This window comes from Fundulus heteroclitus, unplaced genomic scaffold (genome assembly GCF_011125445.2).
Source record: "Fundulus heteroclitus isolate FHET01 unplaced genomic scaffold, MU-UCD_Fhet_4.1 scaffold_67, whole genome shotgun sequence".
Taxonomy (NCBI): Eukaryota; Metazoa; Chordata; class Actinopteri; order Cyprinodontiformes; family Fundulidae; genus Fundulus; species Fundulus heteroclitus.
Window position 1 is genome coordinate 923,936 of NW_023397110.1, and position 13,350 is coordinate 937,285.

Sequence of the window (13,350 nt, forward strand, 5' to 3'; positions counted from 1 at the left end):
AGAAGGATGAAGGAGGGGGTTTAGTTCAAGTCCGACAATAACACTGCATTCTTTCCCCTCTGCTCTTCTCCCTATACACCAACAGCTGCACCTCGAGTCACCAGTCTGTCAAGCTTCTGAAGTTTGCGGATGACATCGCCATTATTGGGCTTATCTCTGGGGTAGGACGAGTTTACCTACAGGTGTAAGATTGACCATCTGGTGACATTGTGCAATAAGAACCATGTCACCAGCTCAATGCTCTGAAAATAGGGGAGATTGTTGCGGTTTTTAGAAAGAGCACAACCTCACCCACCATAACTAACAAACTGCGACCTGGCCTGTAAGAGCACATTACCATGGGTTTTAATTGCATTGTAACTTGTATAACTCAAAGATATACAGGCATTTATACTAAACATACAACCCTCAAGTGCCCCTCTGGTACATGAGGAGGTCTTTTCAAACTTTTGGGTTTATATAAGGATTTGTTAGAACTGTGCACATAGTTTTATTGCTTGACCTGCCCCTTTATTTAATAGGATATTCTGCCCCTTTACTGTTTTTTCTCCTACAGACATTGTGTTTTATCAGATTTGGTAAAGAAGATATTTTTTGATCCCTTGTGGGTGACTTCATTTTCTATACTACATTGTTTGTTCACCCTACTGTAGCACAGCCACTTTTAAAAGATACATGTTTCAGTTGTAGTTGATTTGGCCTTGCTGAAGTCATATAATTATAACTTCAATAAGGGTTGATCTCTAATCAACCACAAGGCTTGAAAGCACCTTTGTGCTGAGTTGTACCTTGAAAACTATAGAGGTACTCTGCAATGATCACAGTGAAAGTGAGAAAAAGAGTTCTAAAGTGCTCAGTGGCTTTTTAAACATAAAACACTGGATTTTACAAGAGTTCAGATGTGTTTTTTAAGGGTCATAATGAATGTGCATCGACAAGAGTTTAGACAGCACAAATTGTTATATAGCAGCTTGTAAAATTATTCACATCCCTTAAACTTTTACACATTTGCAATGTTACCAACACAAATTTGAATATATTTCTGAAAAAAATTTATAGACTATCAATATAAATATAAAAATAAAACATTAAATGTTTTTTAAATACAAAGTTTCAAAATTCCTGCACGCATTTGTATTCAGCCGCCCAAAGTCAATACACCGCAGACACACCTTTTGTTATAACCATAGTATATGGTATATTCCAGCTCCATAATATATGGAGCTGGAATATTTCGTACACTACTGCTTTGTTTGATATTTTTTGCTGCTGAGCAAAGACTGAAATACTTCTTGTTCTGTGTTGTTTAAGAGTGGTTCTATTCTGAATAAAGCCAGGAGCATATAAACGAAGATCATGATCAGATTAATGAATTATGTGACCATGTAAACTGTACAATCTGATTGTATTATTTTTGTTTTTTAATCCAATACATTTCAATCTGATCGTGAAATTTACTGCTTATAAACTTAGCTAATATGTCTAAACCAACTTTGCAGTGACTACCTCCCTGCTTTTTAACTAAACAGCTCAAATTTACTCGAATTGAATGGAGAATATCTGAAGAGCACATTTCAAATCTTGCCACAAGCTTCCACTTAGGTTCAGCAAGGCTTTGACTGGACTATTAGAGGTGCACCTTTGCCCCAGCTTAAATTTTTGAAGCCTCTAAGTGGTTTTCTCTGATAATTGTACTGGGTTATCTCCTCATCAACTCTGCTAAAGAAGTCTTTATACCATGATGCTGCCACCACCGCCATGTTTTTCCAGGGAAATTCCTGACCCACATGATACAATCTTAGGACTGACCTTTCAGACAAGAATGTTTATTTACAGTAAATAGGGTGATAACAGGGGGGGCTATGACGGAGATTTCTGTGGAGGTTTCAAAGTCATCTCAGGAAAGAAAAGTGTTGTTTGGTGGGATGGGAGAAGGAGCTGGGTAGAAAATATGATATTGACTGACAGGAATAGAATGGGTTAATGTGTTGCTCTGGATGGTTTATTCTAGAGAGTTGTGCAGATCATGATGGTGGTGAGAGTGAGTTAGACTTTAGGACGATTTGAGTTCTAGAAAGGGGTCAGATATCAGCAGAGCAGATGAGGTTTGCAATCCAAATAGGGCTGATTCGAGGAAGGATGGAGAGAGGGAATGCAGGTGACTACTGCGGATGCTCGAGCTGCAGAAGACAGCTGTTGAAGGATTTCTGGAGATATTCATAATAGGGAGGTTAGTAGAAATGGCTCATGACTGGTATGGCCTCCCAAATGAGTTTGAGGAAAGTCAGTAACAAAGATGAAACTAAATTTCATCTTAAATAAAGACTCTCGGGGAGTATATGATTTGGCTTAACTCTACCAGGAAGGCTGAGCATAAAGTGAAGAATCATCATCCAGCAGCATTTTAAATACCCAGATAAGGGGTTTGCTTGGGTGTGTATACACCTGTCAGCAAACCTTCCTCAAGAAGATCACACTCACATCACGTTATAAGAAAGTGGAGTGTTCAAAACAATGTACAGGATTTTTGTGATTAAATCTTGAGACATGTATTATGACCTAACCTTGCTTCAAACTTATACACAACTTCATCCCTGACCTGCTCAGTGTGCAGAGGCAAACACAGACATTTTGGGGCCCCGGGCAACCTTTTGTGAATAAGACTCATCCAAAACTGACTTACTGTACCAGCAGTAGGCCCTGAGTATGAAAAATTCTGTAGAGCATCACACCGCAATACTGTGAACCAGACGTTAGTGCAACATTTTTCTGTAATCCCTCCCCTGGCCTCTAGATTCAAAGATGTGAGCCTAAAGTGTTCAATAACACATTTGCATGGTCATCTGGAGGGAGCTGACAATCACCGAAAATGTGCAACAGTATGCAAAATACAAAATGTGCGATGCACCTAAGTCACCAACGTGACTGCACTGTTTATGAGGCATGACTTTCAGCTACTTTAAGGAGGGGAGGGGAGCAAAAGTGGTTAAAATATCCCATTATGCAAAATATCTCATTTATATATTAATGAGAAGCAATGTGGTAATCTAAAGGACCTTAATATGTTTACTTTAGAAATAAATGTTGATGGAGATGATTTTTGCTGAACTAAGGAATCATGGAGCTAAACTGAACTCACTTCATGGCCCCAATTTTCTCTCTTTAATATCAAGCAAAGGACTATAATTTTGTACTCATCATGATCCAAATCCAGATCTATCTCTCCCCCTCGCAGGGTGGTGCTGAAAGCAGGTGTTCGGCATCTGCGCGGCTGTGGCGATGGCTTAAAAGGAAGCGGCTGTCTGCACATCGTCGCCAGAGTGTTAGCCATTCGTGGTAGAACTTGCGGCCTGTGTCTCACAACGTTCTTTTCCCTGACTAAAACCCAGTCTCTTGTGTCTCAGGTGGACAGCTCCGAATCCCTTTTCAGAGTCCCTCCGCGATCAGTCAAGTTCTAAACCGAGCTGGCTTCCCACTGTCCAGCTCCGCTCTCCCCGCGATCTCAAGCCTTCCGTGAAGACACGCCGATCCCTGCGCTCAACCAGTGCGACACCCAGCAGCCAGTCGCCGCCATCATCCCGCAGCCCGATCGCAGGAACCCTGCCTGCCCTCCACCTGTTAGCAGCCCCCTGAACAACAGCCACCTGCTCTGCTGTTTACATCCGCAGCCTCCGCCTCCAGGGCTCCGCAGCACCCGCTCACTCTCCCCGGCGGCTCGTTCCTTGCTTAGTGGTAAGCAAAGACCACTGCCTAAATCCCACTATAACTCGTCAGTTTCGTCGTTGTTGCGGCCTCAAGTAATTCTCTCTCTCCATTTCAGAGCTTCCGATGGTCCCTACGTTCTCCGAGGCTCTGAAGAAATTCCCATGTTTGTCTCACGTTGATTAAATCAACTTTGTTAAAACCGCCTATCTGCCTATTCAGTGTGTTCTGCATGTGGGTAAAGAAACTCACAACCATGACACTCTGGTTGGCTAAGTGTCTGCTCTGAATTGAACTGCGTTCCCTATTGTAGACCTGTTCGAGGCTTACATTGTAACTTTTTGGGTACTGAACATGTTAGGACAATGGCACTGGACTGAACAGCCATTCTAGATTCAAAGATTATTTATTGTCACCGTGTGTTGCCATAGTGAAATTTCTGTTTTGACACTCCAGCTAAGAGTACACATAAACAAATGTTTTTTTTTTTTTGTTGTCGTCTGTTTGCTTGTTTCACATTGTAGCATGCATAAAAGATAAAAAAATAAAGATCAAAAGTCACATAACAAATAATGAGGTAATAAGGTACTTTTGAGGGACAGCAGAGGGACTATCGCCCTCTGCTGAGAAACATGGCAATAACAAATGTAGGAACAGAGTTTCCCATCAGGAGGCAGTAGCTCTCACAGATCTTGGAAAGAAGTTGTTTCTAAGTTTATTAGTTTTGGATTTAATTTAACTGGGAGAGGGGCAAACAGTGCCTTGCCTGGGTAGGTGGGATCAGCGTAGATACGCCTGGCCCTTCTTTTGACTCGTTTTGCACAAATTGAGTCCAAATCCTGTAGATGGTATCCCACTACCCATGCTAAATCCTTCCTCTCCTGCAATGTGCAGCTTCCATACCATACGGTTATGCTGAGACATAGGACACTCTCTATGGTAGTTCTTTAGCAGTTTAGTGGAAAGTCCAGTCCATTTCAGTTTTCTGAGGAAGAACAAGCTGTTGTTGGGCCTTCTTCACCAGGTAGGTATCCAAAATCCAGGAAAGGTCAGAGGAGATGTGGATTCAATTCAATTCAATTCAATTTTTATTTATTTATATAGTGCTAATTCATGATACATGACATCTCAAGGCACTTTCCAAAGTCAAATTCAATCAGATTATACAGATTGGTCAAAAATCCCTAAGGGAACCCAGTTGATTGCATCAAGGTCTTGGCAAGCAGCATCCACTCCTCCAGAAGAAGCGTAGAGCCACAGGGCCAGTTGTCTGCATTGTCCATGGCTTTGCAACAATCCCTAATACTGAGCAAGCATGAAGCGACAGTGGAAAGAAAAACTCCCCATTAATGGGAAGGAAAAACTCCCAGCAGAACCAAGCTCAATGTACGGTCATCTGCCTTGACCGACTGGGGGTTAGAGAAGACAGAGCAAAGACACAATAAGAGAGACAATAAAAAAGCACGGAAGAACACATTGATCCAGGAATCTGTTCTACGTTAGATGGTAACAGCGGGTGATCTGTCTTCCCTGGAAGATGTCACAGCTAATAGAACGCCAGACCAGGTGTACCTACTACGAAGAAAAAAGAGAGAGAACAAAAAATTAAAAGCTGAAATGACGACAAGCAATGCAAATTGGAAAACAGTAGGAGAATTCAGCAGAGTCACAGAAACAGACCCTGATGTCCTCCAGTAGCCTAAGCCTATAGCAGCATAACTGTAGAGACAGCTCAGGGTAACATAAGCCACTCTAACTGTAAGCTTTGTCAAAAAGGAACGTTTTAAGATTAGTCTTAAAAGTAGACACAGTGTCTGCCTCATGGACCAAAACTGGGAGTTGGTTCCACAGGAGAGGAGCCTGATAGCTAAAGGATCTGCCTCCCATTCTACTTTTAGAGACTCTTGGAACCACCAGTAGGCCTGCAGTCTGAAAGCGAAGTGCTATGTTAGGAACATACGGGGTAATCAGAGCTCTGATATATGATGGAGCTTGATTATTAAGGGCCTTATACGTTAGGAAGAGAATTTTAAATTATATTCTTGATTTAACAGGAAGCCAATGAAGGGAGGCTAAAAAAGGGGAAAAATGATCCCTCTTGTTGCATTTTTGATCAGCTAAAGACTTTGAACTGCATTTTGTGGACTTCCTGATAGTAAAGAATTTCAATAGTCCAGCCTTGAAGTAACAAATGCATGGACTAGTTTTTCAGCATCTAGTCCATGCATGGACTAGTTTTTCAGCATCTAGTCCATGCATGGGCTAGTTTTTAACCCCTGGACAGAATATTTCTAATTTTGGCAATATTCCGGAGGTGAAAAAAGGAAACCCTGGAAACCTGTTTAATATGAGATGTCTTGGTAAAAAAATAACACCAATATTTTTCATCCAGATTAAGTGATTTATTAAGAAGTTTATTTTTTGAGGACTCTTATCCAAAGATTACAACTTCTGTCTAGTCAGAATTTAAATGCAGAAAATTTAAAGTCATTCATATTTTAATGTCATTAAGACATGGCTGTAGTCAAAGTAATTGATTGGATTCATGAGGATATATGGATAAATCCTGGATGCCCCGGAACTGGTCATCTAGGGATAGACAAAACTGTCAGTCCAATCTTGCCTGTGAGCTTAGTTGCACAATCGCTGTGCCGCATGTGCACAAAAATAAATAAATAATATGCTGGAGCAGGTAGCAATAATATGGAATTCAATGAAAACTAACCAGATTGTTGTTAAATGAAATATCCATCCATCCATCCATTTTCCGAACCGCTTAATCCCTCATGGGGTCGCGGGGGGTGCTGGTGCCTATCTCCAGCGTTCACTGGGCGAGAGGCGGGATACACCCTGGACAGGTCGCCAGTCTGTCGCAGGTTAAATGAAATAATGAAATCTAATTTTATTTTTGGGCTTAATGCATATTTTAATAAACATCTAAATTTCTTCTTTTGTGAGATCCGGGGCTTCAGGAAATGTTGTTAGTATACAAATATAGTTTTCTTTTTTTCTCTTGCTTTTTCTTCTTTTCAGCTCCACTGTCTCTTTTAAGATCTTTCCTATTGCCCGTTCAAGTGGCACACTGTGTTTCCGGGATGTGTTATGTGTTGAGATGAAATAGTCCATTGTAGTATATAGAAAGGGGTACCAGAAGTCGATGACACATTGTGTCCCATACTTTTGTTTTTGTTTTGATTGCAAATTGTAATTATTTTATTTAAAACATACCTAAATAATTCAGAGGCACTGTAGGCATCCAGCGGAGCCCCTTTACTGGTGGGGCTGCTTACTAATAAGGGGGCCCCAGGCGGTTGCCTGCTTTGCCTATGGTAAGTCTACACCTGCCAGTCTGTTCCTTGGCCTTTATGGTGGTGTTTACAGCTGTATCCTGAGAATATGTAACATCCAGATGGATTCTATGTATTAATTAGGTGAATTCTTAAAGCAGTTCAGAGGGTTTTGGGCAAAGGGGGCTGAAGGCAGATGCATGCCACATCTTTAAGATTTGTGTTTGTCAAGGAATTTGAGAACCCATGTTTCTTTGCCATTCCTCTTCACTGCTACACTCTACTATATGTTGGTAAATCACATAAAATGTTGGTTTATGGTTGTAATGTAACAGAGCAATATTCAGTGGGTATGCATACTTTTGTCAAGCCTTGAATATTGCACTTAATCCAACAATCCATTCATGTGCAGCACTGACTTCATCAATATGATGTCACACTTGTGAACCACAGCTGCAAGGAGAGAGCATGCAAATTTTTCCCAGAAAGGAATTCAAACCCAGGATCTGCTAGTGATGAGGCAACAGTGCACTACTATTTTACTGCACTTTGTAGTTGTCTTACTCCAGTTTAAAATTATGAATATTCTTTTGATTTGTTGTAGCTGATTTCTGCATTGATTAAGATCATGCATTTAAAACTTCTTATATATCCTAACTAAGAAATTACTAACGATCTGCCCATTTCTCACTTTATGTGGTACAATGCTTACACTGCACAAACTGAAGGGAACTAAATTAAGTAATTTTTTTCTTGAAATTTGTGTATTTGTCCTTGATTTGAGCAGGTAAATAAGATTATCTCCTAACGGAATGAGTATTTTGATTACTAAAATTTGATAACTGGATATGTCTATACTGCACTTGAAACAAGATGATGGAGATGAGTTGTTCCTATTTTAAGTGCAAAAATACTATTCCACTGGCATATCATTTAAATTTGCCTGCTCAAATCAAGGACAAATGCACAATTTTTATTAAAATTTGACTGTTAGTACCCTTTTTGCATTCTGTATAACTCAGCACTTTTTGACAAATCAGCAATACAGGGGAATAAATACTAAAATACACCATGTATTCATGATCACAATTTGATGATCTGCTTCCTTTTTAGCTGCAGTCTTTTAGCTGGATTAAGTGAGTCGGTTGATCTCAACTGTGTCAGTCTTTTTGAGAGTGCTCTTCCTCCCCAGGACTTTTTTTTTTCACAGAGAAAGTGGGCTAACGCCAGGGGGCGACGTCGGTCTCTGTAACGCTCTAATCGGGACAACGATGGCGCGCGCAAAAGGGGGAGAACGAGGACGCGCACCAGAGCTGAGAGAGAGAGAGAGAGAGAGAGAGAGAGAGAGAGAGAGAGAGAGAGAGAGAGAGAGAGAGAGAGAGAGAGAGAGAGAGAGAGAGAGAGAGAGAGAGAGAACCGACTCTGGTGTCAGCTCGATTCAGTCACACAGCTCCAGCTCAGACATGGGTGAAAATTCATCTAACGTCTCCTCTTTGTTTCTTCTGACTTGTATGGCAAGATGCAGAATCGCTGTTTAATCCACTACACAATGGACACGTCGTTTTGTATTACGGCCGATAGATATAGTCGCGCTCCATCTATTACATTAGGAATTAGTGATTTATGCTAATTAGACTCAATTATGGCATTTTTCGTCGTTTTGTCACAATCATCATCATCATCATCATCATCATCATCATCATCATCATCATCATCATCATCATCATCATCCAGACTGTGTGCAACAAGTCAGACCCCCACTATCCCATTAACATATTGAATGTATTATTTATGAATAAAATTAGTAGATGATGCAATGAGCTATACTACAGTTGCAGAAGAGCATTTGATAAAGGGGTGGGGTGGAGGGTTAATGATAAGAATAGGGAGTGTGTGTGTGGGGGGGGGGCGTGGGGGGGGGTTACTAATAGGTTTCAGTAACACTGAATCAATGCAACAGATATGACCCTGCTGTGATGAAATCTTAAGGTTTGCCTTTATTTAATATACTAATAGGTTTCAGGTTAGTAACACTGAATCAATGCAACAGATATGACCCTGCTGTGATGAAATCTTCAGGTTTGCCTTTATTTGAAATGCTTCATTCATGCTTTGCAGTACAGGCCTAATGGACGCAGGTCTAAAAGAGAGGTAAAAGAGGGGCTGTTTCTACTTGTTACGTTCTAACTCCTGCACTGGTATCAAAGCAGCACTTTGATTTCAAACAGTTGGATTATGCCTCAAGGGCAAACTCTCCCTTTGTTTGGCAAACTGAGAAGCATTTGTAAAATAGGATGAGAGAGAAATGTCATCCTTTCAAATAAAGCTATGTTTAATATGAATTTTGTAGTAATATTAGTAAACATTGATATCCAACTTCAGTAATTCGCTGAGGGTGTAACACTTTTAATTCACTTGCTAGAACTGTTACTGGATTTAGAGGAGAGTGGTAGCAGGAGAGCAAAAGAGAGGAAGAAGAAGCGCAGCGGCTCTTTAACTGGTTTTATTATGATGGCCCTGGGTGCGCTCTGGCTGGCATCGAAGAGCCCCAATCAGGTGCCATTACACCCAATGTTTGAAGAATATCATTGGCTGCTGGGGAAAGGAGCTGTGCGCAAAACCAGCCCCACCGCTCACACTCGCCTTCCAGAAGCAGAGATGAGAGCATCATCCGCTCGAGCGTTTGGGCGCAGTGATTATATCCTCACAGAGAAAGTCTCATTGTTCGTGCGTCTTTAAAAAAGAAGATAATTCACACTGATGTAACGATTTATTTGACAGTTTTCTTCGACATGTGGATTTTAAAGTTTTTTTGAATCTTTTAATTTTTTTCTGACTTTTCCGTGAAGGGGGGGGAGGTCCGTTATGCGCACAAGGAATGCTGGCTACAGCTTGCGAATGTGTGCGCTGACACCAAAAACTCACAGACCGGGTGCAGAATTGATTAAAACTGAGAAGCTCGGATCAAATGGCTGCGCTTCTTACAGCTGAAACGACGAAATGTTTTACTGACCTCAGGCAGAGGAGGAGATTTTTAGACACGGACAGCCTTGTTGCAGTTTGTTTTCTGTCTTTTTCCTGCCAAAGAAGATCGGAAATGCACATATCTTGTAAGAAAAAGGATTAACCCTTTTTATTATTTTTTTTCCTGCCTTTATGTGCACCTGGAGAGTGACAGAGGAGATGGTTGGGTTTATACTCCTGCTCTCCATTCTGAATGGAGCTTTATGTCAGCTGCACTACTCCGTGCCAGAAGAGCAAGAGCCTGGCACCGTGGTTGGGAATATTGCAGAAGATTTAGGCTTGGACATCACCAAACTTTCCGCTCGCCGCTTCCAGACGGTGCCAAGTTCGCGGACACCTTACCTGGAGGTAAACTTGGAGAACGGCGCGCTGGTGGTGAAGGAAAAAATAGACCGGGAAGAAATCTGTAGGCAAACCATCCCGTGCCTGCTGCACCTGGAGGTGTTTTTGGAGAACCCACTGGAGCTCTTCCGCGTGGAGATCGAGGTGATGGATATCAACGACAATCCGCCCAGCTTCCCGGAAACGGACATTTCCGTGGAAATATCTGAGAGTGCCATACCTGGGACGCGTTTCCCGGTGGAGAACGCCTTCGACCCCGACGTTGGCACAAATGCACTCAGCACGTATGCTATAACCAACAATAACTATTTTTACCTCGACGTGCAGACACAGAGCGACGGTACCAAATTCGCGGAGCTGGTGCTGGAGAAGCCGCTGGACAGGGAGCAGCAGGCGGTTCACCGCTACGTGCTGACGGCTGTGGACGGGGGCGTCCCGCAGCGGACCGGTACGGCTCTATTAGTCGTTAAAGTTCTGGACTCTAATGACAACGCCCCCATGTTTTTTGAGTCTGTGTATACAATTAATCTGCCCGAAAACTCACCGGTGGGGACTCTGGTCATTCAGCTCAACGCTACGGATGTAGACGAGGGACTAAACGGAGAAATAGTTTATTCATTCAGCAGTCACAACACCCCGCGGATAAAGGACTTGTTCAACATTGACGCCAGAACAGGCAGGATAGAAGTGGCGGGTGAGGTGGACTATGAAGAAAGCAATACGCACCAGATCAACGTCCAGGCGAAAGATATGGGTGCCAACGCCGTCCCTGCGCACTGCAAAGTGCTGGTCAAACTCCTGGACGAGAACGACAACACGCCGGAGATTGGCTTCAGCACGGTAACTGAGTCTGTAAGCGAGCAGGACGCCCCGGGCACCGTCATTGCCCTCTTCAGCGTCTCGGACCGAGACTCGGGTGAGAATGGTCAGATGAGCTGTGAGATTCTGGGCGACGTCCCATTTAAGCTGAAGTCGTCTTTTAAAAACTACTACACTATCGTGACTGATGGCTCGCTGGATAGAGAGAACACGGACTCATACACCATCACAGTCGTGGCCAAAGATAAAGGACGTCCCTCGCTGGCAACCAGCAAATCAATCAAAGTGCATGTCTCCGACGAGAACGACAACGCGCCCCGCTTTACGCAGGCTGCTTATGATGTGTATGTGACTGAGAATAACGTGCCGGGCGCTTTCATTCACGCAGTGAGCGCCGTGGACCCTGATATAGGACAGAATGCGCTAATTACCTACTCCATATTGGAGTGTGATATCCATGGCATGTCTGTGGACACGTATGTCTCAATAAACCAAGACACTGGCTACCTTTACGCGCTGCGCTCTTTCGATTTCGAACAGCTGAAAGAGTTTAGCTTCATGGTTCAGGCTAAGGACTCAGGTGCTGTCGAGCTGTTCTCCAACGCCACTGTTAACGTGATCATAGTCGACCAAAATGATAACGCTCCCAGTGTCACTGCTCCTATAGGTAAAAACGGCACAGCCAAAGAGCCCTTGCCGCGCTCCGCGGAGCCTGGATACCTGGTGACACGTATCGGGGCCACGGACGCAGATGATGGCGAAAACGCACGGCTGTCATACAGCATCCTGCGGGGCAACGAGATGGGAATGTTTCGCATGGACTGGAGGACAGGAGAGCTGAGAACAGCGCGCAGGATCTCCCCCAAGCGGGACCCACAGGGCTTTTACGACCTGCTTATCGAGGTGAGGGACCACGGGCAGCCCCCCCTATCCTCTTCCGCCAGTGTGAGCGTAATACTAGTTGACAGCGTGGTGGAGGGCCGCAATGGGGACCGCAGTTCAGCCTCCAAGGCGAAAGAGACGTCACTTGATCTCACCCTTATTCTCATCATCGCCTTGGGGTCCGTTTCCTTTATATTCCTCCTGGCCATGATCGTGTTGGCCGTGCGCTGCCAAAAGGACAAGAAGCTCAACCTGTACACGTGCCTGCTGGCCGGCGACTGCTGTCTGTGCTGCGGCTCCTGCTGCAGTAGGCAGAGCCGCGGCAGAAAGCAGAAAAAGCTGAGCAAATCCGACATCATGCTGGTTCAGAGCACCAATGTGACCACGGGGGTTGGACCCGTTGGGCAGGTGCCTGTGGAGGAGTCTGGGGTGGGGAGCGTCGGAGGCGGGTTTGGCTCCCACCATCACCAGAACCAGAACTCCTATTGCTATCAGGTGTGCCTGACACCGGAGTCCGCCAAGACGGATCTGATGTTCCTTAAGCCGTGTAGCCCATCCCGCAGCAACGACGCAGATCACACTAACCCATGCGGGGCCATAGTCACCGGCTACAGTGATCAGCAACCGGACATTATATCCAACGGCAGCATTCTATCCAGTGAGGTAAGAGTACAGATATTGTGACTTCAGGATCAACCTCACATACATGCGTAAAATGTATAAAAAGTGTGAGAAACAGAATTTTGCATGGGTTAACCTTCCTAACTGTGTCTGCTTTCGGCCAGCGCGTTACCAATTCAGATCACGCAAAGGAAAAGCCTTGGAAAAGGGCTCTGCTATTGACTTGGCTGCTATGTTCAGTGGCCTTTCATCATTATGCGTAATGGTGGTTGGACATGTCAATTGTGAAGTCTCATGTGGCATTTTAGAATGCAATATAGAGTGATGTCAAATCAACCTTTAAATAAAGCGTTAAAAAGCCTGATCACAAGAGAGATTTTAACTTTAGACATCAACAAATCTGGAATAGACTGATTAATATAATATGTTTTTATTTTCTTACTTCATTTTGAAAAAAACAAATGCATTTTTGTTCAGTTTTTTAGTGCAGCATTACAACAAAATTAATGGATCGTTTTGGATCCGTGCATCAGGAATAATGCAACATCCTCTTATTGCTGGAGAAGCAAATTTGATGCGGATAAAAGGAGACAAGCTCAGGTTGTGCCAGGGGCGTATTCAGAAAGTTTTAGCACAGGCAAGCCAGATGGGGACAACAAATAATCTTTGGGTG

At 43.4% G+C, this 13,350-nt stretch overlaps 1 protein-coding gene across 3 annotated transcripts in view; it reads left to right on the forward strand.

Moving 5' to 3' along the window:
* The first annotated feature begins 9,621 nt into the window (after positions 1–9,621).
* Positions 9,622–13,350, forward strand: part of pcdh10a (protocadherin 10a) — a 27,907-nt gene continuing 24,178 nt past the window's right edge. For all 3 annotated transcript variants that reach the window (XM_012870206.3, XM_012870207.3, XM_012870205.3), the window contains exon 1: positions 9,622–12,719. In XM_012870206.3, coding sequence (XP_012725660.1) covers positions 10,146–12,719 — 2,574 coding nt within the window. In that variant the 5' untranslated portion in view covers positions 9,622–10,145. The remainder of the gene's footprint in view (positions 12,720–13,350) is intronic.